A 24672-nucleotide genomic window follows, 5' to 3' on the forward strand; every position below is an offset into this window, starting at 1 on the left:
GATTGAGGTTGTTATTAATATATAGGAGTTTAAGCAATTCAGGCAGTAAATTAATTGCCAGGATAAAAACATAATTTGGGATTATTTTATTTTCTGGTTAACAGAGAATAATAATTAGTTTGGCAAGGCTAGAGGAGGTCCTTTATGAGGGTTTGAAGTATTAATTTTAGCCTATACATATGAAGAGAAAAAAGCAACCTAAGCTAAACAAAAATATTGTCCATTCTCTTAACTCAGCAGTTAGAAAGTCCAAATGGTAAAAAACACTCTTCTCCATAAACACGTTGTGATACATATTTAAAAATTGGTTTCATTACAACAGATTTTTTAAAGGCAGTTATTTGTTTTTAAAATATGTATAGCTGTAATTGTAAGGATACTCATCCAGCTCCTACTCTGGAATCTTTTACAATGCTGATACATTCTCCTTTTGTATCAGAAATACTCTATGTACTTACAATGCTTTGAGAACAATCTGCTTCTGTTTTAAGTGATTTTTGTTTTAAATGTTTTTTTTTAATGATGTATTCTATAATATTGGCTTAAGCATGTAAGGGGGACAAGATTAAGCCTAACAATATTTTTTTAATATGCAACATCAAGAAGCAGACGGTGTATATTCTATTGTATTAAGTTTTACCTCACTGTTTCTGAGTGATCTCCCAGCTTTCATGCAAACACCTTAGTGTTTTATTCAAAGCAATACCATAAATTAAAGCACATGTTTTAGTGCCATATTGACTTCAATTGCCATTTACTTTTATTCATATATTGTCATCCTTATTACTTGCAAACCTATAAAGGGAAATTTCAAGCGTCATCTTAACTTTTAGCTTTTGCAGTAGTCTTGACCTAATTAATACTGCAGTGCTATTTTTTTTTTAGCAGGCTTATGATCAGAAGAATATTAGGCGGAGAGTTTATGATGCCCTCAATGTGCTGATGGCAATGAACATCATTTCAAAAGAGAAAAAGGAAATCAAATGGATTGGCCTTCCTACAAACTCAGCTCAAGAATGTCAAAACCTAGAGGTAAGTGGAGGGGAGGGGAAATCCCTTCAGTTGCAGATGATGTCCTGTGGTAATGGTGTCTCTTTGGAAAGAGTGTGTGTATTTATATTTGCATAATAAATGTTTTAAAATATGAACTTTAAAAAAAATCTGATTGCTGCTTATTAGGTAAATAAAAGCAACATTTGATATTTAAATCAGGGCCGGCTCTAGTTTTTTTGCTGTCCTAAGCAAAAAGTTTGCCGCTCCAAGAGCACAACTGCCCAAGCAAAAAAAAAAAAAAGAGGGAGTGGGGGGTAGCCGGAATGCCGCCCCTGGAATTATGTCGCCTCAAGCACGTGCTTGCTTTGCTGGTGCCTAGAGCCAGTCCTGATTTAAATCCTCAGTGAAATGTTTCTGTGTATTTTCTAAATATACCTACAATATACTTTATACCAATCCAAAAATCCTGTTTTCCTGACAAAAATAAATATCAATCAAGTCATGCAGGGTGTAAAAGGGTATTCACCCCTTGAGTGTCTCCAAGCAGCAGGTGCAGTATTGCAATCCTTTTCCAGTTCCTGGCACCCCCTACAGGACATCTGTCTGCCTCTGCCAGTCTTCTGTCACGCAGTCAACAATTAACCCTTTCCGGGATAGCAAAGAGTCCAACAAATAAGCAGTGTATCTGTCCTCACCAGGGTCTTCAGCTCTGGCTCTTGGACCTTTAAATTCAGCCCTTCACTTGGGCTTCCAAACAAGCCTTCTCCCCTTCTTTGGTCTTAGGTTACGCTTGTCCTCCCTTTCTCAGAGTTTACACAACTTTGCCAGTGAGGGAACCAGGGCACACCCATTACTCTGGGTTCCAGGCAGGCACCCCTGTGAACAGCAACCACTGTAGTACTCAAATTTTTGCTGCTACTTCCTTGGGCTTCCTCCCACCTGGCCCATCTTATCTTAACCCTTAGCTCAAGGACAATGTTCTCAAGTCCCTCTCTCCCTGCAAACCCAGATATGCAAATGTGGCAGAGATAAACCCTGGATAATCCACAGGCTCCTTTGGGCAGAGAGGAATACCCATCCCTGCTCCTCTGGGCCCAGCCAGAGGCCGCCCTGCTAGGGCACTACAGCTCCTTTTATCTGAGCCTGCTGAGCTCAGATAACTGTTGCTAGTCCTTCTAGCTCTTGGAGGGCCAGGTCTCTCTAATCTCCAAGATGGCTGCTCCAGACAGGACTTTCTAGGCAGGCCTAGAGGACTCAGCGTCACTGCTCCATTCCTCCTACATCATTGTTTCCTGACATGGAGTGTAGTAGGACTGTGAGGCCTCCTGTAGGGAGCTGCAAAGGCCAGATACACCCATCACACAGGGCATTAGGCTCTAGGTTAATAGCAGTCTGAATCAGTCATAAGTGTAATATGGGCAATTTGTGTCAATGCTTTGGTTACTGACCCCAGAAAAATGGCATGTTTGAAAGCAGTGCTCTGATGTCTTCCATGGATCAGTGAGGAGACGCTCGCTGCAACTGGAAAATTTGGTGCTAAGAAAAACTGCTAAGAAAAAAATTGAGGCTACAATTTGAGACTTCAAAGACACGTTCGTCGAGAGTAAAAGGAAAGGCTGGATGGGTTTCACATCGGAACTTCATCAAGTGTAAGAAAGATACAGAATCCTGGAAGTAGATTCAGGCAGGTAATTTAGAACACACTGCCACCAGGCACAATTTCCACATCTTCTATTCAACTTTGCAATGTTTGCAGGGGAAGGTGGCATCAGCTTGCCTAGTAAAAAATTGGGATGACAGCATCAGCCAGAGTCTGAAGGATCAGTTGGGAAGATCTGATCAATGGGAAGATCATTTCACAATGCTCCTCAATTGTCTGCTGCCTGCTGTCCCTCTTCCATTTGAAGATGAACAGGAAGTTCCAGTAGAACTACCGTCCTTCATCCAAGAAGAGATTCAAATCACAGTCCATAAATTGAAGTCTGAGAACGCACCAGGGGTTTGTAACATCACTGTACAGGCTCTTCCAGGTCATCTGGAACTCTACTATCATACCTGATGAATGGAAGAATGGTGTTATTCTGCTTTGTTCAAAAAGGGCAATGAAGCTGAATGTAGCAACTAAAGAAGTATTAAGCTGTTGGTCTCAGGGAAAGTCTTTGCTTCTGTGTTAATATCTCAAATCAATGATGCACTTCATGGCATAGGCTAGGATACTGAGTGTGGGTTTAGATCTGGTCATTCCATTGTTGACCAGATATTTAACTTTAGACAGCCTTTTAAGAAAATGGCTGAATATGATAAACTGTGCACAGCATTTTTGCATTGACTTCCATCAGGCCATTCACTCAGTGCTTTGAGCAAGTTCGTGGGACCTGATGAGGCAACTAAACATCTCTGGGAAGACTGGTCATTGGTAAAAGAACTCTATAATGGAACAGGAGCTGTGTTCAAGTCAATGGCAGGTACGCAGCATGGTTTCCTATCTCCACGGGAGTTTGGTAAAGCTGAGTTCTGTCATCATCCATTGTTCAATGTTGGCATCGATTGGTTGATGAATAAAGCTTGAGGAGGCAGCTATCGGTGGTGTTGAGCTGAACATTATTCTGTTTTGAGATCTCAAATACGCTGGTGACATTCTCTTGTTGGCTCAGTTTAGTGAATCACTGCACCTCATGGCCAGTCTGGTCGAGTAAGAAGCTAGTGTGCACTGGTCTGGTTATTCATCCAGATAAAACTAGTGCCTGACCAAGCAGCCTCCAGTACCAGATTACAGCCAACACAGTATAAACCTGTCCAGATAAGATATCAGCTGTCAAATATTTGGGCAGCATCATAGACCATGATGAAGGATGATCAAAAGATGTGGATGCTTAAATAAACAGCAGCATCTGCTACCATGTTTTCGGCCCTTCTATGGCCTCTGGGGACATCATGACTTGAAGCATGCTACGAAGCTGCAGATCTATAGATCTAATGCTTATCCCTGTTGTACAGAAGTGAAACATAGAGGCTGAAGAACTCTGAGTTGACATTTTTTATGCTTGTCATCTCCGGCAGCTGTTCTATATCAAGTGGATGAACAAGATCAAAAATTAAAATATTCAAAGCCAAACCCAGCAACCATCTCCACCACTGATTCAGTTTCAGCAGCTTTCTTGGTATGGACATATTATTACAAGGCAAGACCAAGAAATTCCAAAGTCTATGTATCACGGAATGCCGCTACACAGCGAGTGCTCATGTGGGTGCCATAAACTTTGGTGGCCCAATAAGATTGCCAGTAGCCATAAACTGAACATACAGCTAAAACAATTCAAGCAATTTGCCAGAACTCAAGCCAGGTGGCGCTTGATTTGCAAACGAGGCCAAGTCCCTTTGGTATTTGCCACAATGATGATGATTTGTTTAGAACAGGGGTCTCAAACTCAATTCACCTTAGGGCCCTTGCACCCCCCTTGAACCCCCCACCTGTCTAAGGCTCTGGAAGGGAGTTTGAGGGTGGGGAGGGGGTGGGGGTGCAAGCTCTGGGAGGGAGTTTGGGGGGTGTGGGGAGGGGGTGCAGGCCCTGGGAGGGAGTTTGGGGGTGGGAGGGAGTATGTGGAGAGGGGGTGGGGGTAGGGGGTGCAGCACTTACCTGGGGCTCCAAGGCAGGGCTGGGGGGCCTCCGTGCACTGCTGCCCCCAGGCACTGCCCCCGCAGCTTCCCATTGGCCGCAGGGGCGCTCGGGGTGGGGGCAGCGTGCGGAGGCAGAGGCACAGCCCTGCCCCGGGGCCGCAGGGATGGGCCGGTCGCCACTGAAGTGAGCAGGCAGACGCTGTTCAGCTCCGCTCCGCTGCCGGAGCCCCTGGTGGGGGAGTGCCCAGGGGCGGCAGGTGGGGCCAAGGGAAAGAACCGGCCCCAAAACTGCTGGAATCCTGGGGGCCACATTGGGAAGGTTCATGGGATGGGTGTTTGAGACCCCTGGTTTAGAAAAAGAATTTACTGGGGAGTAAGTTGATCTAGATATTCATATGGATGATAGAAAACCTCTTTAAAAGAAATATCATTCAGGGATGCTGAATAATATTTGCTGATCAGGAAAAGTAAGAAATATTTTTAAAACTTCCTGTTGAATCTTTTGTCGGGCATTTTCAACAGGAGAAAACTGTCATTTTGTTGCAAAGATGCCAAACTTTCTCTGTGAAAATGTCACTGGCCCTGTGGACAATAGTCATGTATCTTGTACAAGACAAATGTCACAATGTTCACACCAAAATGTACTGACTAGCAGAAAATACAACATCTCGGTCTCTATCACATTTGTGAATTTTTGCAATTACTTGAATAAAATATCTGGTTTTGTACACCTAGTGAAAAACAAGTTATTTTGTCCAATTCTAGTCACATAATACCTCTGAGGACATTGAAATGGGCAATGGGAGAAAAGAAAAAGAAAAACTTTTACTGTTTTAATCACTGTGTCAAACAGTAGGCTGACAGGTATGATAAACCCAGGGAATAAGGCTACGCCTGCTCATTTTAAAGTACATTTTACCATAATAGTCTGTTGTGAATATTTTTTAAGTCTTTGGTCTTAATTCAAATCTCTTAAACTCAGTTTCTGTGAATGATTAAGTGAATTCTTTGCTGTGAATCATACTGCTATGAAATGATAAACTTTGATGTTATTGTTCTGACATTTTGTTGTCTACAGTGTGAGAACTCAAATTAACCTTATGTCCTTTTACTATTTATTACTTTAGTTACACAAGCCTCTGAGCACAGTGAAAACCAGGCATTTCCTTCAAATGTTGCTTTCAGTGTCATTTAACAGAAAAGAAATAAAGCTGTGTTTTCACATTTGCTTAAATCAATAGCTTACCAACTTGTAAATGCCCTCCATTCAAGAAAAAAAAAAGTGTATTTTGAAGTTATTTTAAATATATAAACAAAAATGTAGTTCTGTGTAAAGGTTACCTTAAAGAGAAAACACAGAAAAAATCAGTATGTAGAGAGAGGATAAATTATTAGACCTCTTAACATTTATTGACTTTGATAGTCTTATAGGTCAAGCAAAGCTAAGCCCTGTCTCTGCGGCCCCAGGAGGAGGGGGAGCAGAGAACTCAGTGAGCTGTTCTTACCTGTGGGTACCTCCCCCGAAGCTGCCATTGGCTGTGCTTCCCCGTTCCCGGCCGACGGGAGCTTCAGGGGAGGTAACCGCAGGCAAAAACAGCTCACAGAGTTCTCTGTTCCCCCTCTCCCCGTGGTCGCAGGGAAGCGGGGCCCTCAGGACCATGGGGTTGGCAAATCCGCGGGCCGGATCCAAAGTCCTGAGGGGCTGGATCCGGCCCAGGGCCGTAGTTTACCCACCCCTGAGGGAGGGGGACGACGACGCGGGGAGCTTGGTGGGCTGCAGGGAAGAACCCCATGGGCCGCGTGTTTGAGACCCCCTGACCTAGAGCATTAAAAATACACATAGAGACCAGCACTGTAGCTTCATTAGACTGTCCACCTCTTTGGATTTCCTCAGGACTCTCCTCAATTTAAAGTATAGTTTCTGGTGTTCTGGCAGCATGGGTAGGTCCTGAAGTACCATTGTCCTGGATACTGTTGAAAATGGTTTTGTTTATTTCCATTTGTGTCACCATGGCTGCTGGAAGAAACTGGTAGCATGGTAGCTGCTTTCCCTTAACCTCTTCTTGTGACTGGTTACTGAATTCTTGCTAGTCTTTCCAGGTTTCAGGTTAGTAGTCAAAAAGGGTGGTCATTCTTGGCCTAGTGATGATACACTAAAATGCCAACCTAGATGGTCCTGAGCCCAGTCCTGATATTTGTCTTTCAGTCCTGAGTAAACAGGGACTGAGAGAACTGTTGATGGGATGCTTTTAATCACAAATGAGTGGGAATAAAAAAGCAAATGTTTTACTGTGGTACTGTGATGGCTCCATTCTTGTGGGATGAAGTATTTCCTATCCAGTGCTGGAGAAAGTTCCTCTGACATATATCCAACAGGGAAAAATAAGGGAGGGGAAATGCTACAACTTAGGTGGGGTAGTATTGGTCTTTTAATGAAGGGAAAGTGATATAAAAGCAGAGATTGAGGTTGCAGTCCACAATTAAGTTGTGTAAATCCTGGTTCTTGGAGATGCCCCACTATGTGATTAGTCCACATGAGAAAGGAGAAAGCTACAGGGCAGCAGGATGGAGCTGGGAAGGATTTTCAGCTTATGTACCATGCCCTGTAACCACCTCCCTCAAACAAATATAGTGTGAATTTCTGTAAGTGTATCAGAATTTCACTTCCTTTATTGCAAAAATCTATTTTGTTTTAGACAGAGAACAAGACCAGGCACTTTATATATTTTCAAAATTGTTTCATAGTGTGTCTAAATTTATGTTCTAAAGATAGAGAAACAGAGACGGTTAGAACGAATAAAGCAGAAGAGAGCCCAGCTGCAAGAACTACTATTGCAGGTAAATTTAATTTTTGTTTATACAGTAACTAACAAAAAACTGTTAAGGTTCAGAGTATTTTTTTTCTCCACTTTATAAATGTTTTTAGATTAATTTAGTGCTCATGAAAGTGATATTGCAATGTACCTGAATCCTGACCTAAAATACCCCTGCCATCCTAGCATGGGGCCTCTTGGATGATGCAGCCTCCTGATGCAAAATTGTCATTATCTGTCAATATCTCCTACCCCATGTCATTATTACATTTTGCAAACGGGACCACAGGCCCCCACTTGATCCCTCTGACAAGTTACTATTGAAAAATGCAATTTTAAACACACACTTGCATGGGTTCAGTTGTACATTCCATAGCTGAGAATCAGTTGTTGCTGGGGAACTGAAACGTCAGCATCCTTTATTATAAAAGACTCATGAATCCAGGCCTGGCACTTATTTCACATTTTGATGCAGTAACCTAGGAAAGCTTTTTGAAACCTGCTGATTTGGCCTGGAATGAAGAAATATTGCAACTTCAGATGCATTTCTGTTTGCAGAAAGGGCATTTCATTTTTTTAAAAGCCTATACTGTATTTATAGTGTTTGGATATATGCCTGGGTTTTGAATACTTTATACATAATGGAGCATTTGTAAAGATCATGAGTTAAAGTCATAGGGTAATAGAAATTAACATTTTTTTTTCTTGGTGCAAAATATGATGGTGTTTTACACAATCAGATCTGCAGTGAAATTCTAAGCATTTGGACACTTCTGCTTTTCTCAGTGGCAAAAATATTTTTTCTACATAGTGGGACTTAGTTCTGACCTCGCTAACACTGGTATACATCCTAAGCAATTCCAAGAAAGCACACTGATGAAGGTAATAGGAAAACTCCCTGCTCACTGTGTTTATGTATCTGTTTTATTATAGTTCTTCAGTGCTTGATTCTAATTTAACTACTTTCACCATTCAAATAAATTTAGCAATTCTTTCCATTTTATATGCTTGTGCTCCTATTGACTGGAATCAGTAGTGCCAAACATGGACTACAGAAGATTCACAGATATACCAGATTATTGCCAGTCATTGCAGTCTTGACTATATACAAAATCCCACAGCAAAAGATGAACTGTGGAGAGAAGGATACTTGTAAACAGTTATGAAAGTGGGTGATTTCAAAGCTACAGATTTGCTAGGACTGGATGATATAGAGTGAACAGAGGAGAGAAAAGGGGAGGATGGATAAGAGAGTAAAGACAAGAAGCAGGAGCAGGCCGTGGACGGTGCCATTTGATCCACTTTAAGTATAACTTTGTTATCTTTACATTTCTGACCTTCTAAACTGATATGTAATTATGCACCCTGGCTAGTAGATAAGGCCTCTGTTGTGCCTTTTAAGTCCTAGTTCCTAATGTGCGGAGATGCTCTGTCTCCTGGGCGTTGTACTCAGTACCGTGCTTCCCTCCCAAAGCTTCAGAGATTGCCAGGGTAGTGTGTCTGCTGTGCCTCCCTTTAAAGGGTGCAGCATGCACCCCTTTCTGTTCCTGGCCAGCACAAAGGAGTGTTTGTTAGCCAGCACAGAGAGTTCAGACTGTGGCCTCCCCATCTTTGGCGAGATACCAGATAGGTGCTGGAGATACTGGTACTTGGTTACTAAAACAGCTGTAAAATCCCAGATCATGGAAGAGTCCTCATTTACATTTGAATGACAGTGATCATTTTCCTTTTTCTTTTTTCTTCTTTCTACAGCAAATAGCATTCAAAAATTTGGTACAAAGAAATCAGCAAAATGAACAACTGAATCAAGGTCCTCCAGCTTTGAACTCTACAATACAACTCCCTTTCCTAATAGTTAACACTAGCAAAAGAACTGTTATAGACTGCAGCATATCAAGTGATAAGTGAGTGTGATGTGGAACCACATATTGGAATATTCAGTCTTCTGTGTAATCAGTATGGGATTTTTCTTTGAACAGAAAGTCTATGCACTTCATTTGGAAACTAATTATACATTTGCATTTCTCTTTCATCTTCCTAGTGTTTGACATAGGCACTGACTCCGTGGGTGCTCTGGGGATCAAGCACCCATGGGAAAAAAAATAGGGGATGCTCAGCACCCACCAGCCACAGCTGTTCGGCCTGGCCGCCAATCAGCTGTTCAGCAGCTGGCAGGAGGCACTCGGGGGAGGGCAGAGAGGAATCAGTGGCGGGCAGGGGGGAAGCCTTGCGGTGGGGGGCTGAGAGGAGCAAGTGAAGGAGAGGAGGTGGAGGGGGGTGAGAAGAAACAGAGCAAGGGGGGGGCCTCGGGGGAAGGGGCAGAGCTTCAGGGCAGAGCTGGGGTGGAACATCCACTGGGAAAAATAAAATCAGCGCTTATGGTGTTTGATACCTCTTTCAGTATACTTAACCACCATTGTGCTTTTGTAAAATGTATGGTACATGCTCTACAATTTTTATTCAGAGTTATATGGCTACCAACTTGCTCAAAATTATGAGATGGAAATAAGTGCCAGAGACAATTGGGAAAACTCTGAAACAGATGTTTGGTTCATTTTAGTGGCACCAGGTTCACTGTCCTTAATGCTTCGTAAGATAGAGAAGAATGAAAGTATGCAACAGTTCGAAATATTTCGCTTGCATTATTTCTTGGGTTATGGTTTATTGCATTATGGATTTAGTTGTAAGCTTTTCTTTGCTGTTAACCTGTGACTCTTGTACTTATACATGAGGGAGTCTGTATAACATGCTCCTGGATTTTGCTATTTGTTCTCAGCTCTCTTGTGAATTCTATCAGCTGATGAAAGAATACAGTCTTGATGTATCATTGTTTACTAGATCATAACAGTCTATTAGTGGTAAATAGATCTCTTTCCTTGAATGTTATTGGTTATGGATTTCATTCTACTGTACATTGATTTTGCATTACAGTGAAACCTCCTTATGGTGAACTTGAACATAGTGAAACTTTATAATGAAGTAAAATAATAGTCCCTAATTGCTTCAGTTTCAACATCCAAATTACAATTCTGGCTACAGTGAATTTGTTAGTGAATATGTATAATCAGGACCTTGTGCATTCTGCAGCACAGTTGGCTGAAATTCTTATAAGAGGCCTAATTTCTGCAACACTCCAGTGCAGTTGCCTGGAAATGCTATGACAGCTAATGGTAGATTAAAAATTGATATTTTTATTGAATGAAATATTCCAATGAATAGTACAGCATAATATCCCGTTTTACATTTGACCCTAATTTTTAAGCCTAATATCAAATTAAATAATTGTTAATAAGATGAATATTTTTTATTGAAACTTCATAACTGAATTGTTCAAGTTGTTGGTAGGTAAGCAGAAGCTTTTGGTACCTGGGAAGGCATGGGAGGGAGTTTGAGATTGTGGGATACTAAAATTATCAGTGGTGATATATTTTAAATTGTTGATATCATCAATCTGTACTATTAACACCCCATTGAGATGAGTGGGACATTTCACATCCCTAAAGCCACTGTTTGCATCTCAGGAGGCCTTTTACACTATATTTTTCCCTTACGATTTCCTTCTGTTGCAACTCCCTGTGCAGTCAACTGGTGTTCACACCAGTGGGCTGCATGTGTGGACAAGGTCCCAGCAGCTGCTGGTGGCTTAATCACCATGAAATTAGGACTGTCACTTAATTGCAGTTAACTCAAGTGATTAACTCAAAACTAATTAATTCAGTTTTAAAAATGAATTGCGATTAATCGCACTTTGAATTGCACTGTTAAACTAATAGCATACCAATTTTAATTTATTATAAATATTTTTGGATGTTTTTCTACATTTTTAAATATATACAACACGGAATACAGCAGGGGTTCTCAAACTGGGGGTCGGGACCCCTCGGGGTTGTGAGGTTATTACATGGGGGGTTGTGAAGTGTCAGCCTCCACCCCAAACCCCGCTTTGCCTCCAGCATTTATAATGGTGTTAAATATATAAACAAGTGTTTTTAATTTATAAGGGGGGTCATACTCAGAGGCTTGCTATATGAAAGGGGTCACCAGCACAATAGTTTGAGAACCACTGGCATACAAAGTGTACAGTGCTCACTTTATATTATTATTTTTATTACAAATATTTGCACTGTAAAAAAAATAGTATATTTCAGTTCACCTCATACAAGTACTGTAGTGCAATCTCTTTGTCACGAAAGTGCAACTTACAAATGTGGACTTGTAGGCTCTAAAGTTTTACACTGTTTTATTTTTGAGTGCAGTTATGTAACAAAAAATAATTCTACATTTGTAAATTGCACTTTCACGATTAAGAGATTGCACTACAGTACTTGTATAAGGAGAATTCAAAAATACTATTTCTTTTATCTTTTTTACAATGCAAATATTTGTAATAAAAAATAATATAAAGTGCGCACTGTACACTTTGTATTCCGTGTATTTGTAATTGAAATCAATATATTTGAAAATGTAGAAAACGTCCAAAATATTTAAATAAATGGTATTCTATTATTGCTTAACAGTATGATTAAAACTGCGATTAATCGCAATTCATTAATTTTTTTAACCATTTGAGAGCCCTACATGAAATCAATCTGTTAGGTAAGACATCACAGTTGTTAAAATATTGGTGATTGGTCTATACTAGTGCTGCAACAACAGGAAATTTTAAGAAAAAAAACCAGTGTAGACAGCGTCTGGTGTGCCCCAAAGCACTGGTTTGCACTTGGTTCACATTTAGAAAGTTTTCTTCTCACCCATAAAGGCTAGAAAAGCCATTTTAAAAAAATAAAAGCTGGGATTCTAGAGCAGTGTTCCAAGGTAAGATGTGGATGAATTCTGTGGCAGAAATGCAGAGCATGTAATACATATAACTTTACTATTCATATCAACACAGCTGAGCTCAAGAGTTATTTCTAGATACTGTACAGCAAACACTGTTTTTTTAAACATTTCTAAGTTAAACTTTGAAATTACTATACAACTTAGTATTTTTGGTGTGATTTTTTTTCTCAGGGCTTGTCTACACAAAAAAGTTGTACCTTTTCAACCATATTGATACAGTTAAAGCAGTACAACCCACCTACTGGGTACGCACTTACATCATTACAAAGGTACCTAATACAGATATAGGTTATTGCCGTTCCCATATAGTTAAACTATAGCAGTATAACTATGTTCACACTAGAGGTTGTACCAGTATAAATATACTACTATATTTATATAAACTATATAAATTTAAAAAAATATATCTCTGACAGTTTATACTGGTATAGAAACTGTGTGTAGACCAGGATTTAGACCCAATCCTTCAAACATTAAAGCATGTGTAACTGTACTCAAAGAGTAGTTCCATTCAGGGGTCTGACTGAAAAAAAGATCTGACGGCACTCCTCCAAACTCCTCCACCCACAAAATAAACTGCTTCTATGCCAGTTGCTAGAATGAGATGCTACTTACTACAGATCAGAGGTTCTCAACCTTTTTCTTTCTGAGGCCCCCACAACATGCTATAAAAACTCCATACCCCAACTGTTTTTCTGCCTATAAAAGCCAGGGTCGACATTAGGGCAACCAGGACAATTGGCCAGAGCCTCATGCCATAGGGGGCCCTGCAAACTTAAGTTGCTCAGGCTTCAGCTGCCAGTGGTAGGGCCTGGGGCCACAGGCTTCAGTCCCACGTGGTGGGACTTCAGCTTTCTGCCCTGGGCCCCAATGAGTCTAATGCCCCATGCTTGGCGGACCCTCTGAAACCTGATCACAGCCCCCCAAGGGCCCTGGACACCTCATTGAGAACTCCGGCTATAGGTCACATAGTTGTTCAAAGTGTGATCATATGGGCTCTCTGAGCTCTAATGGGCTCCTTGAACTTGGCTCCCGCCCTCTCCCCAAGTGGAGTTTTAGTATGCCGATGGGCTCTGTTAGACCCCTTGACTAAGGGGGAAAAAACAGTCCTGTCTTCAACTCGCCACCCACCTATGGCATCAAAGTGAGATGCCACTGACAGTAAACTGTGCGGATCACTGATCCCTCCTCTCCTTTCTTACATGAGGAATGAAAGTTAACAATGCTGACATATAAATCATCATCACTGGGCACCTGAGTTTGCACCTTAATGAAATAAATGAGGCAATTCATACCTTTCAGAGCTATTGTTTCAGGCCCTTTGCAGACTTGCATCTTGCCTTCAGTTCGTGTTTTTGCGGTTTTCTCTTTTTTTAAATGAAATTCTGGAGAACATAGTCGCTTCAGATATTTGCCATATTGGCTCAGTCTCCATTTACATCAGTGCTAGTAGAGTTATGCACATGTTTCATTTTTGCTGGTTTGGAGTCTCAGGTTGCAAAAGCACTGAAGAAATAGATAGTTGTTCATGTTTGACAAGTGTTTTGTGATCATTTCAAGCATTAATTGAACAAAAACTGTCTTCTAGGGATCTGGGCTTAAACGGATTTCATAGAAAGACGGTGGGCTTTTTTCTAATCAGAAATAAATCAGTCTAGTTAAACTTCTCTTTCTTTTCAGGGCAGAAGAAGAGACAAGCTGCTTAAAATAAATTTTAAACAGTTGATTATTGTCCTTTATTTATTGGAAAGAATAGGTGACCTCTGGCTTATTCTCAGTATTTCAAGCAGGGCAGAGTACAAGCTGAGCTAATAATGCAATAGTTCTGGGACAGAGGGCTGGTCTAAACTGCAGAGGTTTTACAGTATAGCTAGGCCAGCAACGCTTAATGGTGGAGAGACCACCCTGAACAAGATACATTATCCTGACCAAAGGACTCTTCTGACAGTACAAATTGCATCCACATGGGGGATTTTGCCAACATACCTATGCTGGTTAAGGGTATGATTTTTATTTTCCTCACTCCTAACTGAAATAACTATGCTGGCAAAACTTGATATGACAGTTTTTTAACATATAGGACCTGTAAGCAAACAGATTTAGAAGGTTGTTATTTAATTGATAAACTATCCAAAAGGTGATTTACATTTAAGTAAATAGGGCAGTTCACACTGGGGATGTTGTGGATTAGAACAGAAAGTTTAAGGAAAAAGCAGCAAAAATAAATATGGTTATTTTTGGTGACAAAGCTGTAGAAGACTTTCGAAAAGTATTGGATTTAGTACAAGTAAGGGTTCTTGCTGGAGCAGGAATGTTTTCCTCATCTTTTAATCTGTTTAATGAAGGAGAAAGGTTTATGGACTCTTATTGCCTGCCATGAAAAAAGTTGTTTTAATTGGGAAATATGATCATTCGAACCCTGCAGAGATGCCAGTCTCCTAAGTACAGGAGAAAAACTCTTGTTGTACCTACTCATGGTATTTAGAAAAAAAGCATCTTTGACCTCTGAAGAAATCCTAAAATATTGTAATTGTATCTGTACATTTACTTCCTCAATGTATAGAACAGGAAAATATAATCAGGCCCATGGTTCCTTCCAGAACCATCTCACTTTGACATTTCTCCTGTACAGATTTGAATACCTCTTTAATTTTGATAACACGTTTGAGATTCATGATGACATTGAGGTGCTGAAGCGAATGGGAATGTCCTTTGGCCTAGAGGCAGGCAAATGCTCAGCGGAGGATCTAAGAACTGCAAAATTATTGGTGCCAAAAGCTTTAGAAAGCTATGTTACAGGTAAGTTAAATGAAGTTTTTAAATATTATCCTTGATTAAATTCAAAGCCATAATTTACTGAAGCATTTCTAATTATGTCAAACTACATAAGCATGAGGCATAAGACAGTTTGAAGCAGACTTATGAAAGCCAGCAGGATCCCACAAATGAATGGTGGTTTTAAAATTAATCTTCGATGAGCACACGTAGACTTAATTTAAAATTGTTTAGAATATCGATTCATGAATGGGCTGCAGTGCAAAGGAATAATTCCATGAATAGTTTCTGGTGACAACGTAACCCTTGAGACTCAATAATATAGCCAAAGCCCCTCAAAATGACAGTATTTTCATTGTGTCATTGCTACTCCTCTTTAGGCTCAAAAGAATCCTGGATAACAGGAACAGGAAAGACCTATAAAAGGAAGTCCATTTCTCTTTTCTTCTCCTCTCCCTCACTTCCCCAAAAATGTATGGAATAGAGAGCACCTTAGCAGAGGACAGAGCTGATATTAGACTATCATCACTTATGATCTTAAATTTTACAATGTGTTAATGTTTACATTGCTCTTTCAGCTTATTGAGGAGATTCTCCTTATAAATCTCTCATTTTGCATGGACCACATATTCCTTTGTATTTGTACAGCACATAGCAAAACAAGGCCCTGATTTTAATTGGCCCTCTGAGTACTATTGCATTATAAATATTAAATAATAATGAGAGGTAGTGTGATTTAGATGTGAGTCAGAACTCCAAGGTGGGTCGCAACTCCATTTTAATGGGGTCGCCAGGACTGGCTTAGACTTACTTAGCCCATGGCCAAATCCAAAGCTCGAGCCCAGCCAGCCCGGGCTGAAGCTTGAGGGCTTCAGCCCTGGGTGGCGGGGCTCAGGTTGCCAGTCCCCTGTTCCGGCTGAAGTCTTTGGGCTTTGGATTTGGTCCCCCTACCTGGGGTGGCAGGGTTCAAGTGGTCTGAGGCTTCAGTCCTCCTTCCTGGGATCATGTAGTAATAGGGGGGTCATGAAGTTTGAGAACCCCTGATTTAGAGGAAATAGGGCACGTGTATCTGGAGATATGGATTCTGTTACTGATCTTGAGCAAGTCATTTTCAGCTCTTTGTTCCTTATGTATAATGTTTTGAGAACTATTAATGAAAAGCACAAAGTGTCATTAACTTTAAACTTCCTAGAAAATGTTGCAACCCTCCTTTATTAAAAGGTAGAATTTGCTCTTAAAATGAGGAGTGTTGATCTCTTTTATTAGAATTCAGAGTAACAGCCGTGTTAGTCTGTATTCGCGAAAAGAAAAGGAGTACTTGTGGCACCTTAGAGACTAACCAATTTATTTGAGCATGAGCTTTCGTGAGCTACAGCTCACTTCATCGGATGCATACCGTGGAAACTGCAGAAGACATTATATACACACAGAGACCATGAAACAATACCTCCTCCCACCCCACTGTCCTGCTGGTAATAGCTTATCTTGGCCCAACTTGATGATCACTTTAGATAAGCTATTACCAGCAGGACAGTGGGGTGGGAGGAGGTATTGTTTCATGGTCTCTGTGTGTATATAATGTCTTCTGCAGTTTCCACGGTATGCATCCGATGAAGTGAGCTGTAGCTCACGAAAGCTCATGCTCAAATAAATTGGTTAGTCTCTAAGGTGCCACAAGTCCTCCTTTTCTTTTTATTAGAATTGCAGTGTGCCAGTCTAATAGCTGGACTCTCCTTGAATAAGATTCTGAATGTTTTTTTAAAATGCATAGTATAGGTTCTTGAAATAATTACTTTCTGTATTTTTCTATCATTGCAAATATCATTGTAAACTTATGCTTTCTCCTATATATTCAGTCTTCTCTCTTTGTTCTTAAGTGACATTTAAGTTCAGTGTTTGTTACATTACTTCTCAGTATTATGAAAGTCTTTTTGGATATTAACTCCAAGGTTGGTCACATTCTGTACACACTGAGGATTTTCTCTTCCCACCCTCTTCTCCTAAACATTCTGCTTGGATGAATGGCTTAGTGGTCATAGCTAGGTGGACTTCCAGTTATAGACTTAGACAGCATGATGCATTATTGTAGGTTACTTAATTGCTTCTGGTCCTTGGTTGTTGTCAGTCTAAACTTAAATTGTTCTAAAGTTCTCTTAAACTTTCTGATTCCCTTCAGGAGATCTTCCACCAATTAAAAGAATGTTACACAGTAAATTGCTAAAAAGAAATTTCAACACTTAATTTTCAGAAAAATTGGAACACTGCCATTAGCCTGGCACCTGTGTTGTTAATCTGAATCTCACTTCACCTTATTGTATTCACCCTTGTATTGATTTGCTTTATTATTTTAAAAAATCTTGGGTCCCTTTCCTGTAGCTAAGAATAGATGATTAATTTTTAATACTTTGTTCCCTAGGTGTGGAAGCTCTATAGAAGGTAATGGTGTTTCTGCTACAAATGAGAGAGAATAATTTTTTTCTTGTAAACAAAAGTAATTTTATAGTTCTCCTTGGGAGGATAATGCAGTTGGAAGTTGTCCAGTCACTTAGATGATAATTTATAATATATATATATATAGGTATAAGTTTTTATACTTTTAAAGAAGCAAAATTTTTGCTGTTGGCATAATTTCTTTGGTAACACACTAGGCTTCTGGCTGCTAATCACAAGTTCTGTATTTGTTTGCCTTTATTCAAAGTACTCTGGACAAGTACTGTACTCTTTAGATGTGGGTTGCTCTGAGTACATTTTTCAAAGCTGTCTTATTTTGGTTATGAGAAAATATGGCCAAAAGTTTTGGTTCTTTTAATCTAGTATTGTGTACTAAAGTATGTGCATTTAGTTCGAAGGTTTGTTTTATTGGTTGCTCCTAATATAATTATGCAGTGTGAGGATCAGTATAAATTATGTAGTTACTGCAATCAGATGCTGTAGTAACAAATAGGAGTAGCTGTTTTAAATATAAAGAAAAGGAGTACTTGTGGCACCTTAGAGACTAACAAATTTATTTGAGCATAAGCTTTCGTGAGCTACATGCATCCGATGAAGTGAGCTGTAGCTCACAAAAGCTTATGCTCAAATAAATTGGTTAGTCTCTAAGGTGCCACAAGTACTCCTTTTCTTTTTGTGAATACAGACTAACACGGCTGCTACTCTGAAACCTGTTTTAAATATGTTTTGCAAAGGTATCAAAGAGGGCATTTGCCTGATTTCATGGTTCTCTCAGCAAAGTATAACTTCCCTTTTTAACTTTGGCATGCTTTATTTCTTATACTACCAGAGCAGTGAATTTAAGGTTAAGTATTCACATTTTATGGCTTATTTCCATCAAATTTGCCATGGTGCTTTAAAATATATAGGCTTTAGTTAACTACTGTTCAAGAATAGCAAATCAATGTCTTGTATTTATTTACTGGTTACGTTTGTTGCAGACAGCAAAGGTTAGAGCTTTCTCACACTGGCCTATCCCATGAGCTAGACTATGATGGAAGAGAAACCTCTGTAGTGGGTGTCAGAAGTAAAGAATTATCTGAATCAGCTCATTGCTAGGCATCTCCTTAGCAAAGCATACTTACTGTACAGAATGATGAGAGCCTCAGGCTATGTGTACAGGACAAATTTCTGCTTGCATAGCTATGTTAGTCAGGATTGTGATCTCTGACTGACATAGCTCTACCAGCAGAAGTCCTTACTGTAGATGCAACTATACCAGCAAAGCTTGTTTCTTTTATGGGGATGTTTTTACTGTATTGCTTTTCCTATACCACTAAAGCACTCCTAGTGCATACCTGGCCTCAGAGACTGGACCAAGATTGTGCTATTATTTTAGCTAAACAGATACTGAAGGCTGAAGATTAATTATGGTAGTGTGTGTTTGCTAAATGAACATGCATAACCATTAGAGAAGGAAAGCTGGAAGGATCTCCTAGTCTGGAGTTACGTGGATAGATTTGGTGAAAAATCTACAACCAAATATGACCATCTCTGCTAAAATAAATGACTTTTCTTAAAGAATATGTTACTTCTCAGCCCAAAATAACATTTTAGAATTGCTTATACAGATAAATGCAAAACATATGAAATAATCTTTTCATTTATTAACTTTTTAAAGTTTTCTTTGTACAAAAGGTTTACATTTTATCCATTCCCTCAGAAAGCCCCCTCTCTCACAAATGTACACACTCTTACTTTTTAATTTTCTCTAGATCTCATTGTGCTGAAATTAATCATGTTATTTTAAATAAAAGCTTGAGTGTACTTTTACCTAAGTTAGTAGGAGTCTGGTCCAAAATTTAACCTAAAGTACCATATTGGTATTGCACACAGCTATCTCTCTATGTATCTTGAACCATAAATGCTGAGTTTGTTAACAAAACCCAAGGGTGGTTTGCTTTGAGGGGGCAGGGAAAAAAGGGGTTTACTACTGCCGGCACTGAGAAGACAATAGTTTCTAAACAGGAACATGTATTGTATATTGAGTGGAGTGGTAGCAGCGTCCTTCTTTAGATTGTGATTAGTTTATTGTTTAACTACTCTAAAATCCACATGCTTACTTAGAATGTCTTGGAAATTGCTGTGTCTGAATAGATCCAAGGCAGGCTTAGTGGTCTAGTATAAGGTTTTCTAAGATAGAGTCCATCCCTCCCACCACCACCACGAAAAAAAATCATGTGACATGAAAATTTTACTGTTTAACTTTTTTTGTGATACTAGCTACACAGGATGGATCCCCAGCACCTACTTCCCCTTTAGTGAAGCAATATTTTAAAAAGTTATTCAGGGTAAACATTGGATCTACAGAGTGGCTTGATCCAGAGAAAGTCATTTGTGCAGGTGCAGCAGGACTGGGGGCTCTACTGCAATCAGTGTCTGCAGACATACTGACATTAGAGTAGGTAGCTTAAGGTGATGTGCTCTGGCCACTGAACCCAAGTATACTCCTGGGTGAATTCTGTGCCAAAAAAAAAAATAAAAATGCTACACACAATATTTTAAAATTCTGCATATTTTATTGTCAAAATATAATCACTCCAGTTTCAGTTATTTTGGTAATTTATTTCAAAATACCTGTCAACAAATATGTCAACAATACACACAACAACAAAAAACATTCCCCCAGGAGTAGAAAGTTAAAGAAACCCCTATTGCAACCCAGTTCCAGTTGGGGGGGTTGCTGGAGGGGGCTGTGTGGCACCCCTCTCCCCCCAGAGCCCAGCTGTGGGGAACCCTCTGCCCCCCGGATACCTGCACCCCCAGAGCCTTTACTCCCTACCAGCTTCTTTAGTGTCCTCTATGCCTGCTGTGCTGGGCAGAATACTCTGCTCAATGCAAGGTGGGCTCTGCAGAGTCCTGCAGCCCCAATTCTGTGGGCAAAACACGGAATTCTGTGCAAATTCTTCATTGTGCAGTGGTACAAAATTCCCCCAGGAGTACCAAGTAGCACCCATGTACTGTAAGTTTGAGTCCTGCCCTTGTCAGCTTCCTGAGACTAAGGCCTGGTCTAAATTTAAAATTATATTGACCTAGCTATGGCACTCAGGGCTGTGAAAAATTTTGCAGCCCAGTTACATTGACGATGCAGGCACAGCTAGGTCGACAGTTAAACCACCTCTTTGAGAGGTGAAGTCTAACATTGACAAAAAAAACCTTCTGTCAAAGGAAGCATCTACACCATGGTACAGTAGTGTAGACATATTTTGTGTGTTGTGATAGTTGCTCTCTGCAAGGGCTCCTTGTGAAAGGGTAGGCCTGAAAGAAAAGCTTCTGGTTTAAAAAGCAGAGATTTCAGAGTACTCTAAAACCCACTTGCATACTTCCATTTTACTTTTAAGTATTGCCAAGGAAAATAATTTCAAATAGCGGGAAGGTGAAAGACTCTAGTAAGCAAGAGTATTAGGGTAATATAAATCATGCCATATGCTTCTCACCCATTTCCTGAACAACAGAACTGAATATAAACAAAGAAAAGCAAGTAACTGTGACTTTGATGGATGTCAGAATGTTCAAATGGGTTGCTGAGCTTCTGGAAATGCCCCCCTAATAAGAGCTCTGTACTAAAGACTGGCATAAGTTCAATATTGACTGATGCAGTGCCAGGATGCCATTGTCAGTCAACATAGTAACTGATGTTTATCATGAAAAATAAAACAATTTTCAACTTCCTACAATAATTCATCCAGTCTACACAAACCAAGTGTTCAGACCTACCAATTTCTCCTCTCAAAATGCTGACGTTTCCATGGGGAGGCAGTTTGTAAGACACTAGAAACATTTAGTGCTGGCCTGCACTACAGAGTTAGGTTGATTTAAGGCAGCTTACATCGACCTAACTCTGTAGGTATCTACACTAAAATGGAGCCCCCACCACTGTTACTCACCCACTACACTGACTTAATAACTATACCTCCAGAAGACGCATAGCACTTAAGTCAACGTAGTTAGGTTGACGCAGTGTTAGTGTTGACACTGCATTGCTTACATCGACTGTTGCCACCTTTCAGAAGCTGTCCCACAATGCTCCATACTGACAGTTAAATCGGTGCAAGCATTCCTGGTGAGGGTGTGCACCGCCAACACAGGAGCATAGTGTGGACATGCAAAAGCAGTTTAATTACTGCTGTGGCTGTAAGTTGACGTAACTTAGATCAACTTTAATTTTGTAGTGTAGTCTTGCCCTGAGTAATATGGCCTTTTTAAAAACAGCAATATTAAACCACAAAAGATATTTTCCTCCACAAATTGCTATAGAAAATCTAAGCAATGCAAAATCCTCATTGAGCTGAATGCACCACTTTATACTCCTGGAATCTCTTAGGCTGCAGAGGGTTGTGCAGAGCCCCATTCTCCTACACTGGGGCCTGGTCTACACTACATAGTTAGATCCCTACAACTACATTGCTCAGCAGTGTGAAAAATCCACCCCTGTGAGCGGCACAGTTAAACCAACCTAACCCCTGATGTAGACAATGCTAGGTTGACAGGAGAATTCTCCAGTCGACCTAGCTACTGCCTTTCTGGGCGGTGGATTGCCTACACCAACAGGAGAACCCCTCCCATCAGCAAAGGTAGTAACTTGACTGAAGTGCTACAGCGGTGCCGTTGTGGCACTGCAATGTTTTAAATGTAGACAAGCCCCAAAGGATTGTCTATGCTGGGAGTTGTTTCAAAATAGTTATTCCTCATTAGGTCCCTGTGTAGATGCTTTTATTCTAGGATAGGAGTGTTTTAGTATGAATTAGCTGAATCAATTTTGGATTAGCACTGTATTGTTCCAGATGCTGTGGAGTACATGGGTACAGTAAGAGAAATGGTAAGACCATGTGCTCACTCAGGCAAAAGCTGTATTTAGGGCAGGCTTAGTGACCACCAGCTGGCTATTCCTGGTCTACATAGGTGCCAACTCTGTGGGTGCTCCAGGGTTTGAGCACCCACGGGGAAAAATTAGCGGGTGCTCCGCGCGCCCCCCCCCTGGGTCCCCTCTGAGCGCACAGTGTCCCCACCACTTTCCCCCCCACCCCCAAACAGCTGTTTGGCAGCACATAGAACTTTCCAGGAGAGAGGGGCAGGAGTGGGGATGCAGCGCGCTCTGGGGAGGAGGCAGAGAAAAGGCAGGATGAGGCAGGGACTTGGGGGAAGGGGGTGGAATGGGGTAGAGGGGGTCAAGCACCCACCCAGGCAGAGGGGAAGTTGGCGCCTATGCTGGTCTATACTCAATCACTTCACCTCACCTGTATAAACCGTTGCCAGATGTTTCCACCCTTTAACCCTATAAGACTTCCCTCTGGAACATCACCTTTTTCTGTCTGTTTTAAATCATGCTGTCATGTTTACTCCCAGACTGTTACACATTTCTGCATCAAGGATAAACTACTGTGCTCTTCTATTTGCATGTGCACAAAACTCAGCACAGAAATGAGGGGTCTCAAGCTCTGTGGGTACAGATACAACACTGTGGCAACCTACCAAAAATAATCTCTGTACCAGTCAACACAGCCATCCCTAGCACAGTGGAGTGTAGTTGGAATGCATGTAGACAAGAGAATACAATTCTGTACAACATGCCATATTTACTTCATTCCTCATATCTGCTTATTTTAGGGCAGCCCTGTCTGAAATTACAGTATATGAACACTGGCTCTTGCCAGCTCTTAAGTACCAGAGTTAAGATTGAATGGTACGACTGGTGTACATGCTGTAACTCCTGGTTTTCAGATGTTTAAGTATAGTTGCAGCCAGCGTTATGAAAGGATATGAGGCACTGCCCAACAACCTTAACTCTGCGTTAACAAAGTTTTGGGGCTATGAATGTTGTTTCATGTTCTGGGTCTTGTATAATCATCAGCACAATAAACTAAATGCTGATATCTGTAGTTAGTGAGGTATGGAGCAAAGAGAAAACAGCTATTTCCCACAATTTAGATATTAAGTTGATCTTGAAGTTACAGTACTTGGAACCTATTTGACACTTTCAGCAGAGCAGATTTAATCTGAAAGTCATTTGTGGAAAATAAATACTGAATGTTTCCTGAGTACCACATTTGATGATGATTGTATAGTACTAGCAATGTTATGGTTAATGATGCAAAAACAGTACATAGCGTTTAAATTAAAAGCTAGCCATCCAAAAGCAAATTAAATGGAGATTCTAACATTGTAAAGAAAGAAAAATGTTGCTGTAACTTTAACATGTAACTGTGTTTTCTTTTAGATATGTCTACAGGACTTTCATGGTCGAACCAGGGGTTACTTTTAAATTCAGCTCATTCAGTTTCAACTTTAGAAATGGCTGGCGGTACGTCTATTTCTAAATCAAGGTAACTAGAGAGTGATTTTTCCATTTCAAAGAATGAAGGATAGTTTCCTGTGATAATTGTATTGATAAAGTGCAAAATTCACCCTGATGCACCACTTGCACTCTCAAAATAGGGTGTTCTAGCATAGGAATGAATTTCACCCCAACTAAATATAAAGAACACTAGGGCCTGGACGACACTAAAAAGTTAGGTCAATCCAGCTACATCGCTCAGGCATGTGAAAAATCTATATCCCTGAGTGACATAGTTAATCCAAACTAACCCCCAGTACAGACAGCGCTAAGTCGACCAAAGAATTCTGTCAACCTAGCTACCAGCTCTAGGGAAGGTGCATTTCCTCTGACAAGAGCAGAACCCGTCCTGTTTGTGTGGGTAATGTCTACACAAGTGGTCTCCAACCTTTTTACGCACAAGATCCCTTTTTGAATTTAAGTGCAACCCAGGATCTACCCTGCTCCACTCACTCCATCCCGCATCCTTCTGTCACTTGCTCTCCCCCACCCTCACTAACTTTCACTGGGCTGGGGCCAAGGAGTTCGGAGTGTGGGAGGGGGCTCTGGGTTGAGCCTGGGGTAGGAGGTTGAGATGCAGGAGAGGGTGAGGGGTGCAAGCTCTGGGAGGGAGTTTGGGGGCTCCATGCTGGGGCAGATTGTTGGGGTGCAGGAGGGGGTATGGGGTGCTGGTTCCGGGAGGAGCTCAGGGCTGGGATGCAAGCTCCCGCTGGGCAGCACTTACCTCAAGCGGCTCCCAGTCAGTGGCGTAGCGGGGCTAAGGCAAGCTCCCTGCCTGCCCTGGCCCCACACAGTTCCTGGAAGCAGCCA

At 40.8% G+C, this 24672-nt stretch overlaps 1 protein-coding gene across 10 annotated transcripts in view; it reads left to right on the plus strand.

Annotated features, from left to right (window-relative positions):
• Positions 1-24672, plus strand: part of TFDP2 (transcription factor Dp-2) — a 165833-nt gene that overhangs the window by 125953 nt on the left and 15208 nt on the right. For 8 of the 10 annotated variants that reach the window (XM_075132200.1, XM_048863680.2, XM_048863679.2 and 5 more), the window contains 5 exons: positions 886-1032; positions 7381-7449; positions 9177-9328; positions 14896-15062; positions 23746-23851. In XM_075132200.1, the coding sequence (XP_074988301.1) occupies positions 886-1032; positions 7381-7449; positions 9177-9328; positions 14896-15062; positions 23746-23851 (641 nt within the window). The remainder of the gene's footprint in view (positions 1-885; positions 1033-7380; positions 7450-9176; positions 9329-14895; positions 15063-23745; positions 23852-24672) is intronic. The other 2 variants (XM_075132201.1, XM_075132204.1) reach the window with 2 other exon arrangements.

Source organism: Caretta caretta, chromosome 9 (genome assembly GCF_965140235.1).
Source record: "Caretta caretta isolate rCarCar2 chromosome 9, rCarCar1.hap1, whole genome shotgun sequence".
Taxonomy (NCBI): Eukaryota; Metazoa; Chordata; order Testudines; family Cheloniidae; genus Caretta; species Caretta caretta.